Source organism: Ctenopharyngodon idella, chromosome 9 (genome assembly GCF_019924925.1).
Source record: "Ctenopharyngodon idella isolate HZGC_01 chromosome 9, HZGC01, whole genome shotgun sequence".
In the NCBI taxonomy this organism is placed as follows: Eukaryota; Metazoa; Chordata; class Actinopteri; order Cypriniformes; family Xenocyprididae; genus Ctenopharyngodon; species Ctenopharyngodon idella.
This window is the reverse complement of record NC_067228.1, coordinates 27,407,905-27,434,547: the sequence shown is the minus strand read 5'-3', so window position 1 is coordinate 27,434,547 and position 26,643 is coordinate 27,407,905. Positions and strand designations below refer to the sequence as shown.

The window sequence follows — 26,643 nt, the reverse complement described above, 5'->3', positions numbered from 1 at the left end:
GACAGACCCCTTTTCTTTATTTTCCAGTTATCTTACTCTTAAGTTAAACCCTTGTTTGAAAATCCCGCCGAAGAACACCTTCTCGGAAAAGGACCAATCGCTTCAGCCGCACGCACCGAAACTCCTGCAGAAACACGAAGCGACCACAGCACCTGAACCTATGCAAGTATAGAACCATTCTTTCCAAAGCGTTTTAAGCTCGATGTGTAAACTGAGTTTCCTTGCTGGATCTCAAAGGTTTTAACTGTTCGTAAGTTGCCATTCCTTTGATCACCTCTGTTTTCTTGACTTTACTTTCGCTTTCTATATATGTGTATTGTTTGTGTATGTTTAGTAGTATAGTCTCTGTATCCATAGTTTCATATATTAAATACATTATATTCATGCTCGATTGTTTTTTTTGCTCATGCAACAAACCCAGGTCACTTTAACGTTTCGATCCAGTATCCTTGCTTTACGCATTGATGCTAGAATAGGAAGTCTTTCTCGTGGCCAGAGAAAAACCTTCCTTTTATAATCGGCTATGAAGAGCTAACGGTTTGCTGGACAAACTAGTTTCTCTAAATTATTATTAAACCAGAACTAATCATATATGTAATTGATTATAATTCGTTGTAATTAATTCACAATATATGTATAATTCCCTCTCGGGTCGGTATATGCATTATAATTAATCATAAAGCTTTATGATTTATTATATTCATATATTTCACCCATAAATTAATTAAATACCTGTACAGATTCGCTACATTACAGTACAGATTATCACAACTAATTTGACTGTTTATTTATGTGTGTGTGTATGTATATATATATATATATCAAATAATAAAGATGCTTGGGAGTTTGTGGTCTTTGGTCATATTTTAAAATACAGTAGCTAAACACATTAGACATTAATGACCTAGCCAGTAATGTCAGACACAGGAGGCACTGTAGCACTCTGAGTGGTGCTGCTGTGTTGCTCCCCCCACATATGTTTGAATGAAATATAATGAAATATAATTTGAATAACATTAATGATACAGACTGCAGCAGGTAAATTAGGACTCTGTCACTTTAAGACCTAATTCACAGATACTGACACACATCCAATTTTCACCCAGCTGTTTACGTTCACTTACAACATACCACCCAGTGCTACACTAGAAAAAAATGAAATGTATTGATAAAATCTGAAAACACACTTGCTTCAGTTTTGCCAACTCATGTATGAGCCAGCACAGCAATGGGAATACCTCTCATGAATAAATGTAGAAACCTAATGACATGTTTGACAACTTTGTACCAATAACAATTTCAGATTAGGCACTAAAACATTACATTTTGTGATATTAATTCAACTTTGGTTTTCAACCCAGGAGAACGAAATAGGGAAAAGTTGTTCAGGTAACAATTCAGGTTGATTTTGTTCAATCACTCTGCCAGTGTTTCCATGCGTACTGTTTTTGTTCATTCACATCCACAAACTTTCTCCTCATTTCCCTGGTCAGTAGAGTGCTACACAGGACGACATATTTTTGTAGGCCAAAACCCAGAAACAAGTTAGCATTTTAACACTTCCGGTTCCATCGTCCTGAAGTCAATGGGTTTTTTGAATGGGTTTTTGGTTAAATGATTTTTTAGATCTTGTGACTTAAGTTAATAAATGGGACTACAGAGGTTGTCGAGGACATTAAACATCATCAGCTGAACAGGTAAACTCATCTACTCACTAGTCCACTTTTATAACCTCATGCTGTAAAATAATCATGCTCTTGCAAACTATTATAACTTTCAGGGAAGATGTTTTTAAACAAAGACTGAAATAGTTGTTGGAAGCATAGTGATGGTGATGTTGAAGTCATGCGATCATGGTGTAGTTTGTTTATAGCATATGTTTAGCTTTTTACTTCTGCCAATTTTATTTATGCTTCAAAATTCATAAAATTTCTGTTCATTTGTGAAAATTATAACGATGAACAAAACGTGCAAGAATCATAAGCTTTTGTTAGCACCAGACCTTATTTTCAGCAATAATCCAAAAGCCACTGGAAAACCCCTATTGGGTTTTTGTCAAGGGAACCAGGGTGATGCTAACTTCCGGGCTGGCCTAAAAAAATATGTAATTACTGCAGAACTCTATAGCTGCATGATAGTTTACGTCATCGTTACAACACACAGGCTACCCTGTGGTTTGAGGGATGGGGTTTAAGTTAAGCTTTAGGCATAGGTACTAAATGGGTCGCAGCCTCACAGGGGTGCAGGGGCCAAAATTTGGCACAACACTGGCTCTGATTTAGAAGGCCCTCTGGCAAATTTATAGGTATTTTCCAGAATCCTATTTACTCGAGGATGGAAGTCCAACATTTAACTTGTTTATTGAGCTTAAATTGTTGATTCGACTACATTTCAAATCACCAATACAATCATACAAATACGGTTCTTTTTCTTCAATTGTTAAAGGGGGGTATAATGCTATTTCATGTATTCTGACTTATTTACACTGTTAAAGATTTGGATTCTCATGCTAAACATGGCCAAAGTTTCAAAACACGAGTTGGACGTATGACAGAGTATTTCTGTGCCAAAATCCTCATAAATTTAGCATTTTTTTTTTCAAGTATGGGGCTGTGTGGCGTCATAACGGTCGGAATTCCTTGTACGGGCACTTCTCCCAGAAGAGCACGCGCACACGTCGACCAGAGCGAGAGAGCTAGAGCATGCCCATAAACGCGTGTTCAGCTTTACGGAAGTCGTCAGCAGCGCTGCACAGGTCACAGGACTTCACGAAATCAACAATGTCACCAAAGAAGTGTGTTTTTGATTGTGAGGGAAAGATAACCTTGCTTCCCAAAGAACCCAGAGTTAAGTGGAGCTGAGAGTTTTGTGCTCACGCATTACATTGATGCGCTCTCGATATTTGTTATTAAAATCACTATAGAAACTGATAGTTGCAATCACTTTTTTATTGGTTAAAATGAATGGAGAATATGTTGTGTTTTTCTGTGGCTGAACGAGCCCTCGGATCGGCGCTTATGGTTTCATAAACAAGGCCCAGTTCTACACTGGATTTACAGATCGTTTGAAACTGAAAGATGGAGCGGTCACAGCGGTATTGATCCGCAGGTGGTGAGTAAAACTGCTTCAAATGTCTGTTTTGTTGGCAATAGGCATCTAAGTGCATATAATGTAAACAACACAAATGTAGTGAATTCATAAATTCATTATTCATCATTCACTATGCGCTATATTCATTATAGTGATTCAAAAGCTATCCAGGGATAATGCAATGGTGTATTGTGTGTGTTTAAATACATTTGTTGACCATTGATAGCTTGCAGACGATCGTTACGCAAAAGCTGCGCGTGCTCGTCACTCTTTAGCTCCGCTCACACGGCATACCTCCAGGCGCTCGGCTGTTTTTGGGAAAGACTTGGTACAGCGTATGTATCTTTTATAAATGTGATCAAACTAAAGACTTTTTGGAGATATGAAGGATGCACTACTATTCTATAGGTACTCAAGATTAACATGAGATTGGCAGAAACTGTGTGTGATACGGGAGTTTTGATCATACACATTCTAGACCAAAAGACAAATCAGATTATTTCCAAAAATGTGATTGGCTTTTTGAACTGAAAGCTGGGTAAAGAAAATTACCTCCAGTCTGATCTGATATAGTGCAATCCCAATTCCAGAAATGTTGGGACATTTTTTAAAACACAATAAAATCAAGAATCTGTGATTTGTAAATTCTGCTGAATCTTTATTTAACTGACAAAAGTACAAAGAAAAAAAGTTTCAATGTTTTCACTGGCTAAATTAATTATATTTTGTAAATATAAACAAATTTTGATTTTGATGGCTGCAACACACTCCCCAAAAAAGTTGGGACAGAGGCAAAATAAAAGTGAAAAGATTACAGAAATATCCAAGTTAAACTGTTTTGAAACAGTCCACAATTATCAGGTGGATTGGAAATAAGTAAGGGTAACGTGTTTGGTTATAAAAGGAGCATCCACCAAAGGCTCAGTCTTTGCAAGCAAAGATGGGTCATGGCTCACCACTTTGTGCCAAATTTCATGAGAGAATTGTTAAACAATTCAAAAATCACATTTCTCAAGGCAAGATTACAAAGTATTAAAGTATTAAAGTCTTTCATTATCTAGCATACATAATAAATAGTCACATGGGCTTGGGAATATTTTGGAAAAACATTGACAATTAACAGTCTGTTGCTGCATCAAGAAATGCAACTTGAATCTCTGGAGAAAGGAGAATGCAAGGAGCAATCTATACATCGATTCTCTGCAGTTCTCTGGGCCTGAGCTCATCTCAAATGATCCAAAAGACTGTGCTGTGCTGTGGTCAGATGAGTCCACGCTTCAGCTTGTTTTTGGGAAAAACAGACATTGAATTTTCAGTCCCAAAGGCAAAAGGGACCAATCAGACTTTCATCAGCGACAGGTGCAAAAGCACACATCTGTCAAGGTATGGAGGTGCATCAGTGCAAACGGCATGGGTGACTTATAAATGTGTGAAGGTACAGTTGACATAGAGGCGTATATTGAGATTGTACAGAGACATATACTGCCATCAAGATGACATGCCCGGCCTCATTCTGCACTTGATATGACAGAGTGGCTTCTAAGGCTACATTCACACTGTCAGTCCAAGTCTAATTATTTGTGTATTCAATTGAAATCTGATCTAAAATTATTGACTGTCCACATTGTGTATCGCAACTATTCAGATCCAGTTTGTGTGTCCATGCCGCTCTTTCATTTTCCGGAATATTTGCATTGATTTCTATGGCAATGATGTTGCATTGGTAGATATATGCCAAAAACAACAAGAACAACTGCAACATGGAGGGGTTTGCAATACAGATGTTGTCTTCTTTACAACATGACAATGTGTAGCTGCTATGCTGGACTACGGGTTTATTACTCACCCTCGTGTCGTTCCACATCCGTAATACCTTCGTTCATCTTCGGAACACAAATTAAGATCATTTTGATGAAGTCTAAGAGGTTTCTGTCTCTCCATAGAGATCCAACGCAACTACCAATCCAAGGTCTAGAAAAGTAGGAAAAAGACATCAATAAAGTACACCATGTGACCCCAGTGGCTCAATTTTATGAAGCGACGTGAGTGATTTGTTTGCGCAAAAAAAATAATTTACCACTTTATTCACAAAATATTATTATCCAAAGCATGTTCACGCAACAATGCCACACAAAACACATGCGTTACGATGCTCTCATGAACACTTGCGCATGTGCGTTGTGTTGACGCGCGAGTCTGAACACAACACACATACGTCGTGAACCTCTTGTGAACGCGCATTGCAGATCAATATTTTTGTAAGTAAATTATGTTTTTTGCGCAAACAAAGCACTCACGTTGTGTCATAAAATTGAGTTTAAGCCACTGGAGTCACATGGAGTACTTTAATGATATTTTTCCTACCTTTCTGGACCTTGGAGCGGTAGTTGCGTTGGATCTCTTTGGAGGGACAGAAACCTCTCAGACTTCATCAAAAAGATCTTCATTTGTGTTCAAATCACTTGTGTTCGTCTTACGGACGTGGAACAACACGAGGGTGAGTAATAAATTAAAGAATTTTCATTTTTGGGTGAACTAACCTTAAAGTCTGATTTATAATTTCACCTGGAAAAAAATTCCACTTGCAAAACTGCAACAATTAGTATTCTCAATTCCCAAATGATTAAAATGTGTAATTAAAAGGAAAGGTGATTTGATTGGTAAACATGCCTCTGTCCCAACTTTTTTGGAATGTGTTGCATCAAAATCAAACGTATTTACAAAATACACTTAAGTTGGACAGTGAAAACATTGAAAATCTTTTCCTTGAACTTGTGTCAGTTAAATAAAGGTTAAAGTGAGTTAACAAATCACAGATTCTTGATTTTATTGTATTTTACAAAATGTCCCAGCTTAATGGGGCATGGAAATGGGGTTGTAATTTATTGATATAATTTTATTTATTTATTTTGGAAATTCTGTAATTTAAAATACTCTATAAATAATTAAATATTCCATATAAATGTGTGTACTTTGTCAATTTAGTTGAATAGAGTAACTGATTCCCAGACAAATCGAATCCCAGACAAATAGATACATCTGAATTATGGTTCACCATATAATGCTATGCATAATACAGGCCTATATTTTTAATTGAAGGGACATCATAATAGCAATAGATTATGAATTCAGATTTATTATTTCAACTCACCTGGCATAGTTATATAGGTTATGATGATGAATAATAAAGATGTTTGAAATGGAAGATATTTGAATTGGAATGATTCATATAATTAATAAACGTTGAAATAATAATTATAATAATACAATTAAATTTAACTTTAACGTTTCACTTCTGAATAAAAACAGCATGACAGCGTATATTACAGTACAAATTTAATCCTTATCAAATCTTCAGATGGGACATTCTACCAGAAATGTACATTATCTGCCCTTGAATTGTTACAGTGACTAAAAAGTATTTCATCCAAAAAATGTCTAAAACTGACTGATGGTTGATTTCTGTGAGTTGTTCTGTAAAGGAATATGTCATTCATTAGGTTCTCAGATATTTTTTTCTTTATTAAAAACACTTTTGAAAATTACACTTTAAAAAGTTTGTGTGAAAGATTGTTTAGGTGGTTTCTATGGAAATGTTCAGTGACATCAGAGTATGGAGGAAATTTTAAATTTTCATCAAAAACAAATGAAGAAAAATCAAGGTAAATATTGCTAGATCAGTTAATATATTTGTTCTACGTCATTTCCAAACATGCTGTACCTTCAAGGGTGTTTTTTTAAAAAGCTAAAAATTTTATAAGAAATTAAATAAGAGTATTTTGCATACATGAAATGCTAAGTATTAATTCAAAGCTAATCAGTGAAGCTATCTTCCATTTTTTCACAAAAAACTACAGAAATGTCATTTCCACCAGTCATTTCCACCACACTGCCCTCTGTGGTGGAAATGACATTTATGGTTACAAAGTACAATTGATATGGATTGCGAGAGTAGAGTTGTGTAATACTTTTTATATAATACACTATATTGCCAAAGTATTAGGACACCGCTCCAAATCATTGAATTCAGGTGTTCCAATCACTTCCATGGCCACAGGTGTATAAAATCAAGCACCTAGGCATGCAGACTGCTTCAACAAACATTTGTGAAAGAATAGGTCGCTCTCAGGAGCTCAGTGAATTCAAGTGTGGTACCCTGATAGGTTGGCAACTGTGCAATAAGTCCATTCATGAAATTTCCTCACTACTATATATTCCACGGTCAACTGTTAGTGGTATCATAACAAAGTAGAAGCAATTGGGAACAACAGCAACTCGAAGTGGTAGGCCACGTAAAATCACAGAGCAGGGTCAGCGTATGCTGAGGCACACAGTCCGCAGAAGTCGCCAACTTTCTGCAGAGTCAATAGCTACAGACCTCCAAACTTCGTGTGGCCTTCAGATTAGCTCAAGAACAGTGCGTAGAGAGCTTCATGGAATGGGTTTACATGGCCGAGCAGCTACATCCAAGCCTTACATCACCAAGTGCAATGCAAAGCGTCGGATGCACTGGTGTAAAGCACGCTGCCACTGGAATCTAGAGAATCACGCTTCTCTGTCTGGCAATGAGATGGATGAGTCTGGGTTTGGCGGTTGCCAGGAGAACGGTACTTGCCTGACTGCATTGTGCCAAGTGTAAAGTTTGGTGGAGGGGGGATTATGGTGTGGGGTTGTTTTTCAGGGGTTGGGCTTGGCCCCTTAGTTCCAGTGAAAGAAACTCTTAATGCTTCAGCATACCAAGACATTTTGGACAATTTCATGCTCCCAACTTGCTCCCCACCAGTGCACAAAGCAAGGTCCATAAAGACATGGATGAGTGAGTTTGGTGTGGAGGAACTTGACTGGCCTGCACAGAGTCCTGACCTCAACCCGATAGAACACCTTTGGGATGAATTAGAGTGGAGACTGCGAGCCAGGCTTTCTCGCCAACATCACTGCCTGACCTCACAAATGCGCTTCTAGAAGAATGGTCAAAAATTCCCATAAACACACTCCTAAACCTTGTGGAGCACGTTAAGGCAGGCGTCCCAAAACTTTTGGCAATATAGTGTATGTTACAATACTTTTTATATTTATAATTATATTATGATATTTTTTATTTCTAAATTATATTACTTTTATATTAATTTATTAATTTTTTTTCTATTTTTAAGATGCTACCTAAAACAACAAAAGAAAGATCACAGGCCTATAGGGACAAAATAAAAGCTGACCCTATAAAATATGAAAAGAGACTTAAAAGAGACAGGGAGAGATAGCTGAGGAAAAAAGAAAAAGGAGTAGTAAAAGCAGTTGCAGATCTGTCAAACTCTCTCTCTCTCTCTCTCTCTCTCTCTCACACAAACACACATGCGCACATACATACACTCACACATTCAAGGTGCTCAAAATTTTCCACATTCTCTGTTTAAATGATACAGTTTCAGGTGTTCTTTACAGTGTTCATTTAAGAGACCAATGAGAACATTTCAGTATCAAACCCACAATTATATAGCCTCATAATTATCTCCCAATGTTCCCAATGTTGAAATTTTGATGCATCATTTATTGCTTATATTTTTGCCTCGCCATCAGTTGATAGTTATTTATAGCACTGTAACCGTTCATCTGTGAGACAAATCAGTTTTATACATCAAACTCAGCACTACACTAAAAACAGGTGTGGTTATGTTTAATGACTTTGTGAATTGAGTTTAATTAGTGTGATGAGTTTAAGAATTTTTCTAATAAATATCTCTACTGTTTCTCTACATTCACGTTAATTCATTGTCATTTCCACCACCACCCTGTCATTTCCATCACCACACACATTTTTAAAAAATATTTAAAAAGTTCTCATCACACATAAAAATGTATCCACAATTTATGAGATCATGCTCTACTTAATATAAAAATTCAAGTTATTTATTTTCTAATAAGCTCTTACCCAAACCAATATTAAATTTCAGAGTGTGACAGGTGTACAGTTCAGCATTTGGTCCTTAGGGCAGTTAATTTATCTCATTGACAAATGTATAATTATTGTACATTGTGGAAAAACTGGTAAAACTAGTTACAAAAATGATCTTAGACAATTCTTGGGTGGCATAAGTTATTCTATTTTTAAATAATAGCTGCATATTGAGATGTGGTGGAAATGACATTTGTTCAGTGCAGGTCGGAAAAAAAGTAAAATATTAACAGTTTCTCTTGTAATCTAAGTTTGTCCTCTTACAGACCTTAAAACTAGAGAAATTATTTAAACTTTTATGAGACTGTGTTACGTGACTTTTGAACAAGTTTTTTTTATTCAACTTCACAAGGCTAAAAGTGCCCCTAGTTGAAGAAACGCCCTTACAGAAAACTCTACATAAACTGTTTGCAATAGGCCTTTAAGGGTATGACTCAGAGGAAGTGACATCATTTGACTGAGGTGAAGCTGACACTGATCAAGGGTGAGTTCTTTCATTGAATTTTATGATTTTAAGCTTGTTTTTGTATTTTTTTTTTTTTTTTTTTTGAGGAGGACGAGCTAAAGGGTCAGGCCCAGTCACAGTAAAACATCCCAGAAAATAATGAAAATGTTTTAAATCCAAAACATGTCTAAAAAGGTTACTGAAATTCCTTGCTTGCATGTTAACAGTTTTTTTTTGCTAGCATGCTAGCAGCCTGAGTAATGGCAGTTTAACATGGCTGACTGTCAGGCCCTGTCACATCAGTCCCATCACATTCCTGTGACAGGGCCTGACAGTCCTGTCACATGGCCTTACAAATGAATGGCATTGTTCTTTTTTATTACCTTTATTGTATATAATATGTACTTAACGGATGCCATAGTAATACATTATTTGAATAAATAGACAGAGAGAAATAGAAATAACGTTTTTATGCTCATTGACAATTTTTTTTTTAATTTTGACTTTTACCTAGGCCTATGTAGCACTGCTTTTAAGGTTGCACTTTATATATTAATGATATTTCACTTCATATTACAGCATGGTAATAACAGGTTGATACCATGGTAATTTCTACATTATTACCTAGGAAATGACATGCAATTTCCGTTATTTCCATGTAATTTCCTAAGTAATAATGTAGACATTACCATAGAATTACCCTGTTATTACTGAGCGGTAATAAGATGTGGTACCACAGTTACTTTACATTGTGCTATTCAGTTAAATGTCTATTGATTACATTTGCTGTATCATAGTAAAATGTATATATTATGAAGTTATATTTGCATAGAACTATACAGTAACTGAATAGAGTTTAACCTTTAAATGACTGTTAAATGGTTGTGTGACAGTATGTGTGATGTATGTTGCAGGTAAAAGAGGGAGGGGCGAAAGTGTTCTAAGAAAGAGAAGCTCCAGCACAAAGTGAAAGAGCTACAAGAGGCCTCAGTAGTACCATTACAATTTTGTTCTCTTTCATAGGTTCACTCGATGCTGCGTAGCTATGACGCAATGGGAACGCCCTCTGGGTGTGCCTATTGTCTGAAGCCCGTATAGAATCACGCCAATTCATTGGCTGATGGCGTGGGCGCCGCCCTGACGCTCTTACGTTGCCATCCTATACTGACGAACGCACCATCTGCTCCTCAGATTTCTCTGCCTTCACGAAGCGGCCATTTTAGCCCTTCTGCTATGGTTTATCTGACCCGAATTTTGGATTATTATTCGAGTGTTTCTTCATCTGCACTTCAGCGACTGCGATAGTGGAACTCAGTTCTCCTTGTGGTGAAGTGCCATGGAGTTTCGTCGTTGTATTCCGCCGTGTTCTCGCTTCATTGTGAGCGACGACCCACACAGTAAGTGTGTTAAATGTTTGGGTTTTTCGCACTCGCGGGAGGCTGTTCATGGCGCTTCTGCTTGTAAATTCTGTGAAAATCTCCTTCTCAAAACTCTCCGTTCTAGACTCGCGGTTTTTGAGAAGGAGTCATCCATTTTTTTCCGTTGCGCTCCCGAAGCCGCTGAGGCCTCACATGAATTCACGACCTGGGGTTCGGATGTAGAGCTCAAGGACATGGAGAGCGAGCAGACGGGCGTCTCCCTTTCTCTCCCTCCCTCCCTCCCCTGAGCACACGCGCAGGGTTTTGCCGGTTGAATTCTCGCATGATTATCTAGCCCGGAGGCGCGCAAGACGGTTTCCTTCGGGCTAGACGATGTTATTTACACCGCAGCGCCCGACTCTGAGGATTTTGGGCCTGCTTCAGCTGACGCTCTCCCGCTTGGCGGCCAGGAAGCACGGCCTTCCGCGGCCTATTCAGAGCTTATCGACGTGCTTTCACGCGCTACAGAGAAGCTCGTTATTGATTGGCCCGACGGGCCCCGTGAATCTCAGTTGTTTAAACTAGATGAGAGGTTTTTGAGCGGCCCCAATTCTAGGCCAGTGCGGAGAAAGCTGCCCTTTTTCAGTGATCTGCATAGTGAGATTTCCAGATCCTGGAAGCAGCCGTTTTCCGCCCACTTGACTAATGCAGCAGCTGCTGACTTCACCAACCTTGTTGGTTCTGTGGAGCAGGGCTATACTGCCATTCCAGCGATTGAAGACACGCTGGCTACACACCTCTCTCCATCTTCGGCTCCTTCGTGGAAGTCCTGCCCCCTCCTTCCATCTAAACCGTGCAGGACTACTTCCGCCCTTGTCGGAAAGTCCTACATGGCAGCTGGTCAGGCTGGCATGGCCCTTCATACAATGGCCATTCTCCAAGCTTACCAGGCGGATATATTGAAAGAAATGGACGAGGGCAATGGTCTGACGCCAGAAGCGGTCAAGGAGCTCCGCAGAGCCACAGATTTGGCCTTAAGAGCCACCAAACACACTACGCGTGCTATAGGGCGCTCCATGGCGGGCTAGGTGGCTGCAGAGCGCCACCTATGGCTCAATCTTACGGAAATCCGTGATAAGGAGAAGGTGTTCCTCGTGGATGCCCCTATCTCTCAGTCTGGTTTGTTCGGGGAGGCGGTCACGGTGGTTGACAAATTTCGGGCCACCAAGTCCCAGTCGGCTGCTCTCAGGCAGGTTATGCCCAGGAGAGTTAGGGACTCTTCTATTCCCTCCTCTTCTCTACCCAGAGAGTGCTCCTCGCATAGGAAGGAGTCCGCCAGTAGGAGAAGTGACCCGGTTTGGGGAGCCCGTGGCCGCCCATTGCCCCACCAGCAACCCCATAGGCGTCTTGAGCTGAAGCGGCCCAGCAAGCCCTCCGCTCCAGCTCCTTCGAGTCGCTCCTGACCCTCACGTCAGAAAGGTTGGGTCAGACCGTGCAAGCGTTTCTGCCCACCTCTCACTCGCTCTCCTCATCCAGCTCTGTCACATTCGCCGCCCAGCGCGTTTCGGTGTACAGTGTTTGATCAGCCTCACCCCTTTTCGTCATGGGAGATAGGAGACGCACTAAGCTTTCTCCCCTCACCGCCGATTTGTGCGTCGCCTGCTGCTCGCATAATCGGAGACACATGCAGTTTTCTCCAGGAGCCGGCAGACCCCATATTGGTCACACAAGCTGTGGGCCCTCTTGTCGCGCGTCAGGACGCCGGGCATTCTCCTTCGCGGTCAAACATGCTACCCTGCAAAGACCAGTTTGACACTCTATTGCAGGTATGTCCTCTACATTGCGACACACTGCTTCCTCTATCTCATTTCTTTCACGAATGGAGGCGTCTGCCAGGGGTATCACCTTGGATTCTAAGAACAGTGCAGTTTGGTTACACACTCCAGTCGCCTAGATTTCCAGTCTTGTTACATGTTTGGCCCGCTTCAGGCTAGGCCATCATGTCTCTGTAAGCACCTGTCGCAGACTCCTGGGCCTCATGGCCACAGCATCCCCTGTGCTGCCCCTAGGATTGCTTCACATGAGACTGTTTCTTTGGTGGATGAAGCTCTTAGGGGTCCGATCGACAGGACCGGCCTTTCACCTGTTGAAAGTGTCACGCGTTTGTTTCCGCGCCCTTGCGATGTGGTGGGACCCACTCTTTCTTCAAAAAGGAGTCAACATGGGTGCTGTGATCACAGCGGACGCCTCTCTGACCGGCTGGGGTGCAGTCTTCGAGGGCAGGCCAGCGTGTGGAGTGTGGACGGGAGAGTTCCTGTCTTGGCACATAAACAGCTTGGAGCTCAGGGCTGTATCCCTGGCCCTGCTGCACTTTCTCCCCTTCCTCAGGGGACGACATGTCATTGTCAGGACGGACAACATGGCGGTGGTATCTCATATAAATCGTCAAGGGTGCTCACGATCACGCACCCTGGACAGGCATGCGCGTTGTCTCCTCCTTTGGGCTCAGAACAAACTCCTCTCCCTGAGAGCAGTTCATGTACCCGGGACCCTGAACCTCGTGGCAGATTTTCTGTCGAGGCAGAAACACAGATCGGGAGAATGGATGCTAAACCCTCAAACAGTAGCCCAGATTTGGGAAGTGTTTGGCAGAGCAGAAGTAGACCTCTTTACATCGCAGGAGTCATCTCAGTGCCCGCTTTGGTTCTCCCTGAGCTCCCCAGCGCCTCTGGGCATAGATGCGTTCACTCACCCCTGACCAAGATTGAAACTCTATGCGTTCCCGCCTGTCAAGCTGATCCCGGCTGTTCTGTGCAGGGTGAGGGAGAGCAGGATCCGTCTCCTACTTGTAGCCCCATTCTGGCCATCCCAGACATGGTTCTCGGAGCTGATTCTTCTTCTGGAATCCCCTCCATGGGAGATCCCGATCAGACAAGACCTGCTGTCTCAGCTTCAGGGCAAGATATGGCATCCTCGTCCCGAGATTTGGAAGCTGTGGGTATGGCCCATCAAAGGCCGCCAGCTTTAATCTCTAGTCTTCCTGTCGACATCCAGGAGACCATCGCGAGTGCGAGAGCTTTTTCCACAAGAAGGCTGTATTCCTCCAAGTGGAGGGTTTTTGAATCTTGGTGTTCAGCTCATGCTGTGGATCCAGTCAACTGCCCTGTGGGTTCAGTGCTGAAGTTCTTACAAGAAAAATTTGCTGCAGGGGCAGCTGCAACTACTCTGAGAGTTTATGTCGCAGCCGTTGCTGCTCGAAGGGAGTCAGATGAAATTCCCCTGGGCAAACATAGACTGGTCTCGGCATTTATGCATGGGGTTCGGCGCCTGAACCCAGCACCCCCCCCGGAATTCCCTCTTGGGATCTGTCAGTCGTCCTGAAGGGCTTAATGGAGGCTCCTTTTGAGCCCTTGGAGTCAGCTCTAGTACGGATTCTGACTCTTAAGGTTGCTCTTTTGTTGGCTCTAACATCTTTAAAGCGAGTGGGGGATTTCCAAGCTCTCTCTGTTAGCGAGGCGTGTATGGACTTCGCCCCTGGTCTAGTTAAGGTAACCTTAAGACCCAGGCCAGGATATGTGCCCAAAGTCTTGTCTACACCATTTCACTCTCAAGTTATCACCCTTCACTCATCCCATCCTCCTCCTTTCACCTCTGACGAGGATGAAAAACTTCACTTGCTCTGCCCTGTCCGAGCTCTGAAGTCTTACGTAGATCGCTCTAGTGGTTGGAGAAGAACGAATCAGCTTTTGGTATGTTTTGGTGCTGGCCGCCGCGGGCTTGCCACATCAAAGCAGAGAATTTCTCACTGGGTTACGGAGGCTATTTCACTGGCATATGAGGTGCGTGATCTGTCTTTACCTCTCAGCGTTCGGGCACATTCCACTAGAAGTGTGGCTTCCTCTCAAGCTCTTTTTAGAGGGGTCCTCCTGGAGGACATCTGTGTAGCGGCAGGATGGTCCTCCCTGCACACGTTTGTTAAATTTTATAGTTTGGATCTCGACACGGCTCCGGGTTCCCAGGTTCTGCCTGTTTGAACCAGCCATGGTTGCTATCTGGTTTTTCATTGTGCCAGATACGGCAGCGCTTTAGCTTGGCGTGTTTGGTATATCGTTCCCATTGCATCATAGCTACGCAGCGTCGAGTGAACCTATGAAAGAGAACGTCTCGGGTTACTGGCGTAACCTATGTTCTCTAAAAAGGGAACGAGACGCTCCTCGCGCTGCCTGAAGAGCAGATGGCGCGTTCGTCAGTATAGGATGGCGATGTAAGAGCGTCGGGGCGGCACCCGTGCCATCAGCCAATGGATTGGCGTGATTCTATACGGGCTTCAGACAATCGGCACACCCAGAGGGCATTTCTATTGCGTCATAGCTACGCAGCGTCTCGTTCCCTATTCAGAGAACATAGGTAACCCGAGACGTTTTCACTCCTGTCTGTGTTTGTGCCATTCTAGTTGTTTATTGTTATTGTATCTGGCCATGTTATTGTTAAATGGAATTTTAATGAATTTTTAAATTAATTGTTAAATGAAATATGTTTTTTATATTGAAATAAAATGAAATTAGTTTAATTAAAAAAATGTTTGGACAATAGCAGTTGTCAACCAAATCCAGAAAGTCAGTCCTGTCACGCCACGGTCAGTCCTGTCACACAGGAAATTATGATACAAAAATGTAGTATTTGAGGAAATATTGATGAATTCATCTCTTTAACTGTGTAGATGACTGTGGTGGTATATATCCACTACCATGTTTTTGTAAAAATCTCCTATGTAAAGGTAGTTCTTTTAAAAATATATGAGTGCCTGGCAGGTATTCTGTGATTTTGTGTACTACAGTTGACCGAAAACTTGCTTATATTTCTTATAGGAATTACAAAACCATGTTAGATACAATCAGGGACATGTGGCCAATAAGAAAATGCTATTTGTATCAAAGAAATTCATTAGGAAATCATTCTAACATATACAAATTTGTCTGTGACGGGGCCTGACATTTTAGGGGTGAAATGCGTATAAAAATTTATTTTATTCAATCATAAAAACATGCTGAGATGGCATGATATGTGTTTCTCATAGTTTAACATGTCCTCTATATGACTCAATGTTCAGATTTAAGAATAAGATATTTTTTTCCCCAAATTTTTTTATAAGTGAAAATGTACCTATGGGATCAGATTCCCGCCTAATGTATTGCGGTCACGCATCAAAAAATAATAAGCGTGAATGAAAAATTTAAAAACACGTAAAAATATATAGCACAAACTTAAAAAAATAATGCAAAATGATCGGAATGGCAAAAAACGTGGTCACAGATCAAAATATAATAAGCGTGAATCGAAAAAATCGAAAGCGCATTTAAACAAATAACAAGCATAAATCAAAACTTTAAACACATTAAAAATTATATTGCACAAATCTTAAACTTGTGTTTATGTGTTCTTAAAAATTGTTTTCCTTCTTTTATTACTCTGTTCTTTCTACTCTCTTACATTTTCTGCTCATATTTTACTTTTGTGCGCTTGTGCTGTTTTTCTCTTTGCTCTTCTTTCTATGTTTTGCTCTTGCGTTTCCAAATGTTGCAGTTCAAGTTTCAAGTAAATTAGGGCGGGCTTAAGCGTCACCATACGTCTACTAGTTCTAGATTGACAGCTCCTCCTCTAGCCAATCAATCAAAGAGAGGGAGATGACATCACTTCAATGCAACTCATGCTGATGCTGACACTCATGCAGGGGAAGATAACAGTTTAATTTGAAACTTTACAAGGACTTTCAAGCTGTAAAGTTATCTGAACTATGGACAAATAATTCCTTTTTTTGAGATACTCTTTTTAATGTGCAGTCTTGTTATGATTTTTAATCTTTATGTTCATAATATATGGTATTTGGTGTTAAAATATTACTTGGTTCATGATGCTAATATGCTAAGGCTAGCTAATATACTTCTTAATTGTTGTTAAACGATCATACTGTTACAATATGTACCAGTCGGAGGCAGAAGATAACAGGAAAGGTGGTTTATTGGACACAAGCAGAGGTAACAGTGACAACAGATGAGTAAATAGTGGTTGTAGAGGTGAGTGATGAATGAATGGGTGATAATACTGTCCTTTTGTGGTTGCAGGTTGGTAGCGGTAGCAGACTGGAGACAATGCTGGCGGACGACACTCACACACAGACTTGGAGCACACGAGGTAGCACGGAGACACAGGAGACAGGTAAGTAGCTATGAGAGTCCTTGAGGTAAGCATAGAGGTAAGTTCCTAGATGCGAACGAGACCGGACAATGTGACTGTGTGTGTGAGTGTCTTAAGTAGTGCTGGTGATGAGTGAGGTCTGCTGCCATCCTGCGCCTACGGAGAGCACGTTGCAGCTGGTGATGGGCTGAGTCCCAGACCCTCTCGCTCTCTCGGAATCAGTAGTCCACAGATGGCACGTCCGATGGTTCCCCGATCCAGGGGAACAGTGGGGGTTGGTAACCGAGTATGCACTGGAAGGGTGTAAGTCCGGTGGTCGGTTGGCGAAGGGAGTTCTGCGCGTACTTGGTCCAACCCAGGTACTGGTTCCAAGAGTCCTGGTGGCCATGACAGAAGGTACGGAGGAAGCGACCAATCTCTTGGATCTTCCGTTCCGTCTGCTCGTTCGACTGTGGATGGTATCCCGATGAGAGGCTGACGGTCACACCTAGGAGCGAGAGGAAAGCCTTCCACACTTGGGAGATGAACTGCGGTCCTCTATCAGACACGATGTCTTCGGGGATACCGTAGTATCGGAACACATGGTTAAACATGATTTCAGCAGTTTCCATGGCAGTGGGGAGTCCTTTCAGAGGGATGAGACGACAGGATTTAGAGAACCTGTCCACCACAACAAGTATGCAGGTACATCCATTGGAGGCTGGGAGGTCAGTGACGAAATCAACTCCTAGGTGTGACCAGGGTCGATTAGGAACGGGCAGAGGAAGAAGCTTGCCGGATGGTAGATGGCGTGGGCTCTTCGAGATGGCGCATTCCCTGCATCCCTGCACGTACCTTCTGACATTGGCTGCCATGTTGGGCCACCAGAAGCGCTCCTTCAGCAGCGAGAGGGTTTCATTGACCCCCGGGTGGCCAGTGCCGAGTGAAGAGTGGGCAGAGTGAATCAGTGAAGTGCGCCGTGTCCTGGTGATATACTGCAAGCCCGGTGGGCAACCCGGCAGAGTGTTGGTGGAGACATTGGAGGAGGGAAGGGTCTCAGTGGACCAGGTGATAGGGCTGACAATCATTTGCTCAGGGAGAATGGGTTCAGGTTCTTCTGTGTTTTCTTCTAGAGCATGAAGTCTTGATAAGGCATCAGCTTTGATGTTTCTGGAGCCAGGTCGGTAGGATATGGTGAAGTTAAAGCGTGTGAAGAACAGTGCCCAACGGGCCTGTCTGGGGTTGAGTCTTTTAGCAGCTCGGAGGTACTCCAGGTTTTTATGGTCAGTTAGTACCATGAACGGGTGTCTGGCTCCCTCCAACCAATGTCTCCACTCCTCGAGGGCCAACGTGACAGCAAGAAGTTCTCGGTTGCCGATATCATAGTTAACTTCCGCCGGGTTGAGCTTGCGGGAGAAGAAGGCACATGGATGGAGGCAGCTCAGATTCCCCTGCTGCTGTGAGAGCACCGCTCCTACTCCTGTGGTGGAGGTGTCCACCTCCACAATGAAGGGTTTGTCTGGATAAGGATGGACAAGGAGTGGAGCGGTGGTGAAGGCCTCCTTAAGCATGTCGAATGCTTCTGTGGCAGCTGGAGTCCAGGACAGAGACTTGGGTTTATTGCGGAGGAGGCTTGTGAGTGGGCTGGTGATGGAGCTGTAGTTCTGGATGAAGCGTCTGTAAAAATTGGCGAAGCCAAGGAAATGTTGGAGTTCCTTCACTGTGGTGGGTGTGGGCCAGTTCTTAATAGCTGCCACCTTCCCCTCGTCCATCCGGATGCCACTGTGATCGATGTTATATCCAAGGAACTTCACTGAGGATTGGTGGAAGGAACATTTCTCGGCTTTGAGGAAGAGCTGGTATTCTCTCAGGTGTTGCAGGACCTCTGCAACGTGACGGCGATGGTCAGCCATGCTCCGGGAGTAGATCAAGATGTCGTCGATGTAGACCAGCACAAACTTGTGGAGGAACTCCCGGAGCACCTCATGGATGAAGTCCTGGAATATGGAGGGGGTATTGACCAGGCCGTAAGGCATGACCAGGTATTCGTATTGGCTGGTAGGCGTGACGAAGACGGTCTTCCACTCATCCCCTTCGCGTATCCGGATAAGGTTGTATGCGCTGCGGAGGTCCAACTTGGTGAACACAGTGGCACCACGGAGATGTTCCAGGGCCGCTGGGATGAGAGGAAGGGGGTACCTGAACTTGACTGTGATGGAGTTGAGTGCCCCGTAATCGATACATGGCCGCAAGCCTCCGTCCTTTTTTGCCACAAAGAAGAAGCTAGAAGCAGCAGGGGAAGTAGATGGTCGGATATAGCCTTGAGCCAGAGCCTCCTCGATGTAATCCACCATGGCCTTCTCCTCCGGGATGGATAGGGGATAGATCTTACCCCTTGGCACTGACGCACCCGGAAGCAGGTCGATGGCACAATCCCATGGCCGGTGTGGAGGCAGCTTGGAGGCTGTCTTGGGGCAGAAAACGTTGCTGAAGGGGGCGTAACATGCTGGAATGTCCACAGAGCGTTTCTCGAGGAAGTGGAAGTGGCGCAGACAGGGAGAAACTTGGAACTTGGAGATCGTGGAACTGGCAGTGCAGAGAAACAGTTGGGAAAACAGGTGTCGCCCCACTTCAGGACTTCTCCCGTCTTCCAAGAGAGGATGGGGTTGTGCTGCTCCAACCACGGGCGCCCTAGTATCACGTCAGCGGCTGCAGCCGCTGTCCTGCAGAGTTTAGCTCCAACCCCGATAAAATAAAATAAAAACTCATCCATCTATACTAACGATTCTGAAGACACTGATTAACTGGTTAAGGTGTATTTGATTAGGGTTAAAGCTAAACTCTGCACTTGCCCATCCATGTTATAGAAATATGAATTTAAATGGCCAGTAGGTGGCGGAAAGTTACTGTCTTTATAAGTGAGTCTTTCATTCAAACGTCTAATTTAAATCAGGAATTAATTAAGGAAACACTGCTGTGTTGCTCAGAGACAAGCGGCACTGTTCTGCTGTGGCTTTGTTTGATAGACTACTCCTTTCATCAAAATAGCGCAAAAACACACTCAAAATTAACTTATTGCTATATTGATTATACAACAGCTCAATAAACATTTGCGATCGCTCTAATATCGGGGAAAACACTCTTGCTGGTGTGAAGGCTATTGCTTAACTTTATAATTTTATAATCTCAGTGTTAAAATGTGATAAAATTCATAAACCAACACCCTTGTCAATGACATACTGTACATGGAAGACAAAATCTATAAATCTGTTTACAGGAAAACAATACATAACAAAATATGCAGACAGTTTACAATTATGAGCAATATAAAATGACCTAAACCAGTGGTTCCCAAACTTTTTAGAGTGGAGTACCCCCTGAGACATTTACCATCCTTCTGCGTACCCCCTCTCTTCCACTTAGATTGTACATTTTCCATTAAGGGACAATATTTGCCCCCTAAATTGACTTTCTAGTGCATTTTTTTTTTTTAATCTTTATGAATAGGCTACCTTTACAATATTAATAATATTTTAAATAAAAAATAAAATAAAAAATCAATAGAGAAATATGCAATGCTAAAAACGTATTTAGTATTTTAAATACTAAAACCGGCAGTAGATGGCGGTAAGTCACTGTCTTAATGCGTGAGTCATCGAGTCATTCCTTCAAAGAAGCAAGTGGCTGCATTATGAATGAATCACTGAATCATGACTTTCACGAATGATTCGTTCAAAGTTGCAGATTCGTTCTCGAAACACCGCTGTGTTGTAATCCTGCTGTTGCTTTCGTTGCAAAATAGAGCAAATACTGACAATACTGTGAAGAATAACACTTAATATTACCCTTTTGTTTGTTGAACTGTTGTGTGGATATTTGGATTTGCATTAAGCTCGTATATTATCAACATTAAAAACAAGAACTCACAAAAGGTAGGCTGTTTTGTATCAAGAGTTTGAATCTTAAATTGATATTTATGCACGTTTTGTGCCAGGCTATTGTTCTTCATGCTAGTAAGTGCTAAATCTGCAGGTACAGAACGGCAGTAATGTAGCGCGATTTGCTCAGCAGACTCCGCATGCAACCTAGAGCTACGCACCCATATGCGCGCTGCTTATGTGGAAACGGACGCTGTCAGATTTGTCCGCAAAAGATGTGGTATTTTGATTGGATGTCATGTGGCATTGTGCCTGTTAGAACATACATGATCGGTTTTAATGCTATTTTAAGGTAGGGAAGAACTAAATGAACGAAAAAATTCGGCATTTTGTTCGCGTACCCCCTCTGTCACCTCACGTACCCCAGTTTGGGAACAACAACTGCGATGGCATATCTTACTTTAAATGTAATTCAAGAGAAAATATATTAGTAAGGTAGGTTTCATATGTTATATTCTCTTGTGCAAAAGACAGGAATAAAAGAGACAACAAGCAAGCATATTATTATTATTATTATTATTGTATGAATACTAAAAATATATAACAGTAACATAACAGGTATAGACGAGCCAGACACACGTAAGAGTGACTTTGTGAGGCCGCCGCATAGTGGCAGTTGCGTTTCACGGTGCCAGGCCCAGTGGTAGGTGCAATAAAGGTGAATATAACAGTGATTGATCGTCAGACAGGCACAACTGTGACAGATTGTCGTTAGGATGGTGAATTTAACAATAAAAGATTGTCCAGGTAGACGTATATACCGGTGACAGGTCGAGTTGCAGGGAAATATAGCCTACAGTATAACGGTGTCCTGCCACAGAAAGATTTTACCCCATCTCGGAAATTGCTAGCTGTGACGGTTATCTTCCCCTGTATGAGTGTTAGCATCAGTAGCCATGAGTTGCATTGAAGTGATGTCATCTCCCTCTCTTCGATTGATTGGCTAGAGGAGGAGCTGTCAATCTAGAACTAGTGGACCAATGGTGACGCTTAAGCCCGCCCTAATTTAAACGTGGAAAGAAGAGCAAGAGAAACAGTACAAGCATACAAAAGAGTAAAATATGAGCAGAAAATGTAAGAGAGCAGAAAGAATAGAGTAATAAAAGCAAGGAAAACAACTTTTAAGAACACATTTAACACAAGTTTAAGATTTGTGCAATATCATTTTATGTGTTTAAAGTTTTGATTCATGCTTGTTATTTTTTTAAATGCGTTTTAATTTTTCGATTCACGCTTATTATATTTTGATCCATGACCACGTTCTTTGCATTTCTGATCATATTGCATATATTTTTTTTTAAGTTTGTGCTATATTTTTACATGTGTTTTTATTTTTTTCATTCACGCTTATTATTTTTTGATTCGTGACCGCAATACTATTGGCGGGAATTTAATCCCATAATGTACGTTTCTGGTAGAATGTCCCATATATAAAACATTTTAATAGACAAAAATAATTCATAGATCACTATTAACCGATAACAAATCATCAACGCTTATTACAAGATCAAGGCTTCATGCGCTTGTAAACAGCAGGCGGTGGAAATGCGCTAAACCCTCCAACCTAGAGAAAATGTCGTCTTTGTCACAATTATATAGGCTAGTAGCTTGCAGACAACAGCGCATTATGTCCATTTATGTAGCCTACTCACCTCCAGTTCTTACGTAGATGAATGAAAATAAAATAAAATCAAACAGCAGTATCACGGGAACACTTTTCCAACAAAAGGAAATGAGCATTTCGTTAAATTAAAGAAAGTCCATCCATCCATTCTCGATCAGATACCCTTCATTCGTTGTAGTAGTAATCTTCCACCGTAATTTCAGCTGCATGCTGGGTTTGCCTTTTGATAGGCTATGTAACGTTAGTTTTCTATTTAACAAGAATTTACTGTGTAAACAGTGAGGAAGATGGACGAAGACATCATGCGCAAACTGTTAGCTCTGTGTTTGAGGTCGCTGTTTTCCCTTGTGCTATAATGGAAATGCAGACGTGGGCAAAAAAAAAAGCAAAACCAAACCAAAAAAAAAAAAAAAAAAAACAGACCCGCGGGGTTTTTTGGGCTAGCTACTTATATAATGTACCGCGGCCGCCAAATATTTATTTGTAGACAAAGAAAAATTAAAATACATCCTTTTACTAATGTGTGTTGATCCTCGGAATGAATACCTGGCAACCTAGACTGCCGAAAGAGCGAGTGAGGTGAGGCGGTGTGAGGGGCACGTTTGATGTCACTTCACAACCTAAAAGTGTGTAGACAAAACAAGAATGGGTATGTAAAGAGTATGTAGGCTATTAATAACAGTCTGACTGAGATCAGAAAGCCTGTTTTTCAGTTATTGTATGAAGATGTAAGGCTGTTGTATAGACATACTCACTCAAAGTCCACTAACGCCAACGCGCGGCCAAAAGAGCTAACTGCACTAGGACTATGGTAAGTCGTTTAAACCTGTTACCGTCAACCCTGTTACTTTTCAGAGTAACAGGTCTTGACATGTGGGTAACACGGATGACAAATTAGGTGTCAGACTTAGCCACACTGATTTTAACATTTATCTGTGTAAAATGCAAACATTTTAAAAGGTCGTCCCAGGTGTATTATTGATGTCTCATTCAGTGTGGGTGGAATATGAGCATCAGTTACATTTTTAGTAAGTATTTTTAGTATTGTTAGTATTAGTATTATCAAGCATTAACTATTTAAATATATTATATAAACTTAATATATAATATATTTTAACCCTAACAGATGGAGTGTGTAGCTTTTCATTTCTTAAACAACCATGTTGGAATATGTATCATGGCCAATATTCATCAGGGTTAAAGAATGGTTCAGAGAGCACAAAGAATCATTTTCACACATGAATGGGCACCTCTGAGTCCTGACTTTAACCTCAGTGTAAGACTAATCTCTTGATGGAAATAAATGTTCTGATGTCATTTCCATCAGGAGGTGCATACATTTTTGGTCAAGATCTTGTATTGACAATGCAAGAGGTGAGCAATCTGTAAAGTCTCCTCCAGCACATCCCAAAGACTTACACTGAGTTTAAAATCAGGACTCAGAAGTGCCTATTCATGTGTGAAAATGATTCTTTGTGCTCTGTGAACTATTCTTTCACAGTTTTAACCCTGATGAATATTGGCATTGTTACTCTGGACAGTCCTGTTACCATTATGTCAATCCTGTTACTGTCATTAATTTCATAAATAATGTAAAAAACAATATTTTAAAATAATATAATAATATTTTATATAAAAAAGGGACAAAAATACTGCTCATATATGTGAAAACTATTACATAGTTCTAATTAAAACTGTAGTATATAGTGATGATTATGTCTGTAACAAGGATGACAAAAATATCAAAACATGAGGAAGAAAAGTGGTAATAAAATAAAAAATTATATAGCCTGAGATGGCACAATACAATTTCTTGTCATATTTCATAGATAGAATTTTTTTTTTAAAATTAAACTTATTTTATACTTTAATTTTTCAAAGTTGAAAAGGCACCGATTTTGTGGAATGACCCGCATGCAAATCCCCAAAATTGTATTACTAATCCTTCCTTGGAATCAGTTTGCTGTCTACCATTTTGTCTCATTAAAGGTGCTGTGTGTGATTTCTCAAATTCGTTGTGGAACACTGTTGATATTTGAAATCAATTCCCAAACAAACCCCTCTCTTCATTGTTCCGCCTCCAAAAATCACACTCCAATCGTAACCTCCCTGCTCCGAGTCGGACTTGAACCCCGGCCCGATTGCTGCTGGCATCTGTGCGGGAGCCGAAAATGGTTAAGCTTAAATTCGCTTAAAGGATTAGTTCACTTTCATATAAAATTTTCCTGATAATTTACTCACCCCAATGTCATCCAAGATGTTCATGTTTTTCTTTCTTCAGTCGAAAAGAAATTAAGGTTTTTGATGAAAACATTCCAGGATTATTCTCCTTATAATGGACTTCAATGGCCTCCAAACGGTTGAAGGTCAAAATGATAGTTTCAGTGCAGCTTCAAAGGGCTTTAAACAATACCAGACGAGGAATAAGGGTCTTATCTAGCGAAACGATCTGTCATTATCGAAAAAAATGTAAATGTATATGCTTTATATAAACAAATGATCGCCTTCCAAGTGCTTCTGCCAAAACCGTACTTTCGTATTCTTCAAAAATAGGGATGGGCAGATCGCTATGAAGTATCGATACATCGATACTGACGTTGAGTATTGAAAGTAGAGATACTCAAATTAAAATATCGATACTAAGGTGTGTTTTTGTTTACCAGTTATTTTGTTTATTTAACAATAAATTTAATGCATACAATATGCATTGAATTGGACAAATAACCTATGTTAGCGAATAATTTGTAGTAAAAGTATTTTCCTGCTCATCTGAACACGCTAATGCTGCAAGTCAGAACCAGTCAATCACAGAGAGTGTTCGCTCACTGCCGACACTACATTCAAACAGGGCTGCGTTTAGTATCGTAAAAAAAACCATTGATGCTTTTGGGAAACACAGCCCAGAACAATGCTTAACAGAAGGCAGTATTATTATTATTAGTTATTTCACAATAAATAAAATGAAAGAGTAGCCTACATAGTTTGTGCAATTACAGTTATTTAAATTGAACGTTAAAAGTTCATATTGATGTTCTGTCAGAATACAAATGTTTCATTTTATGGGTGCAACAGCCTGTCACTGGCAGTCCCTTATGAAAATGAACCATTACTACAGTGACCATAGTTCAGCTAGGAATGTAGTAGGCTTATTTGTAGATTTCCCATGGTTTACCAAGTAACCAAAAATATAATCTAATAAACTGCAATTAAGGCATATTGAATGTTAAAATGGCTTTCAAATATAATGTTAAGTGGGTATCATAACCCATTTTACTCTTAGTAATTCAATAATTGAATAAATGTTAAAATCTTCATATTAAGTTCATATTAGAGGTATCGTATCGATATTGGCGATATTGGCCTTGAAAGTATGGGCATCATATCGAAAACAAAATAAGTGGTATCGCCCATCCCTATTCAAAAAGCTTGCGCTGTATGTCCTACGCCTTCCCTATTCTACTTACGGAAAAAATGTAACTGGCGCTGCGTTCGTTCTGTAAGTAGAATAGGGAAGGCGTAGGACATACAGCGTAAGCTTTTTGAAGAATACGAAAGTACAGTTTTGGCGGAAGCACTTGGAAGGTGATCATTTGTTTATATAAAGCATATACATTTACATTTTTTTCGAAAATGACCGATCGTTTCGCTAGATAAGACCCTTATTCCTTATTCGTCTGGTATCGTTTAAAGCCCTTTGAAGCTGCACTGAAACTATAATTTTGACCTTCAACCGTTTGGATGCCATTGAAGTCCATTATAAGGAGAATAATCCTGGAATGTTTTCATCAAAAACCTTAATTTCTTTTCGACTGAAGAAAGAAAGACATGAACATCTTGGATGACATGGGAGTGAGAAAATTTTCCTGATAATTTAATATGAAAGTGAACTAATCCTTTAACTTTTCCCATTCATTCTCTATGGTAGTGCTTAACACTACGGATGCAATATATTTTTGACCACAGGTAGCTTTCATGGCGCTGTTTCATACAGAGCCCCTAAAGTAGTTTTTCTCAACGGGGGTGGTACCGCCCCCCAGGGGGCGTTCAGAGAACAACGGGGGGCG

The 26,643-nt window shown here is 41.0% G+C and overlaps 1 protein-coding gene across 4 annotated transcripts in view; it reads right to left on the bottom strand.

Annotated features, from left to right (window-relative positions):
- Positions 1-23,213, bottom strand: part of si:ch211-141e20.2 (nectin-1) — a 58,895-nt gene extending 35,682 nt beyond the window's left edge. For 2 of the 4 annotated variants that reach the window (XR_007931613.1, XM_051905717.1), the window contains exon 1: positions 22,608-23,202. Coding sequence is in view for 2 of the 4 variants with exons in the window: in XM_051905717.1 (XP_051761677.1) it covers positions 22,608-22,695 (88 nt within the window). In the remaining 2 variants the exon portion in view is untranslated. Of the gene's footprint in view, positions 1-22,607 lie in introns of all 4 variants that reach the window. The other 2 variants (XR_007931614.1, XM_051905718.1) reach the window with 2 other exon arrangements.
- Between the last annotated feature and the right edge of the window lie 3,430 nt (positions 23,214-26,643).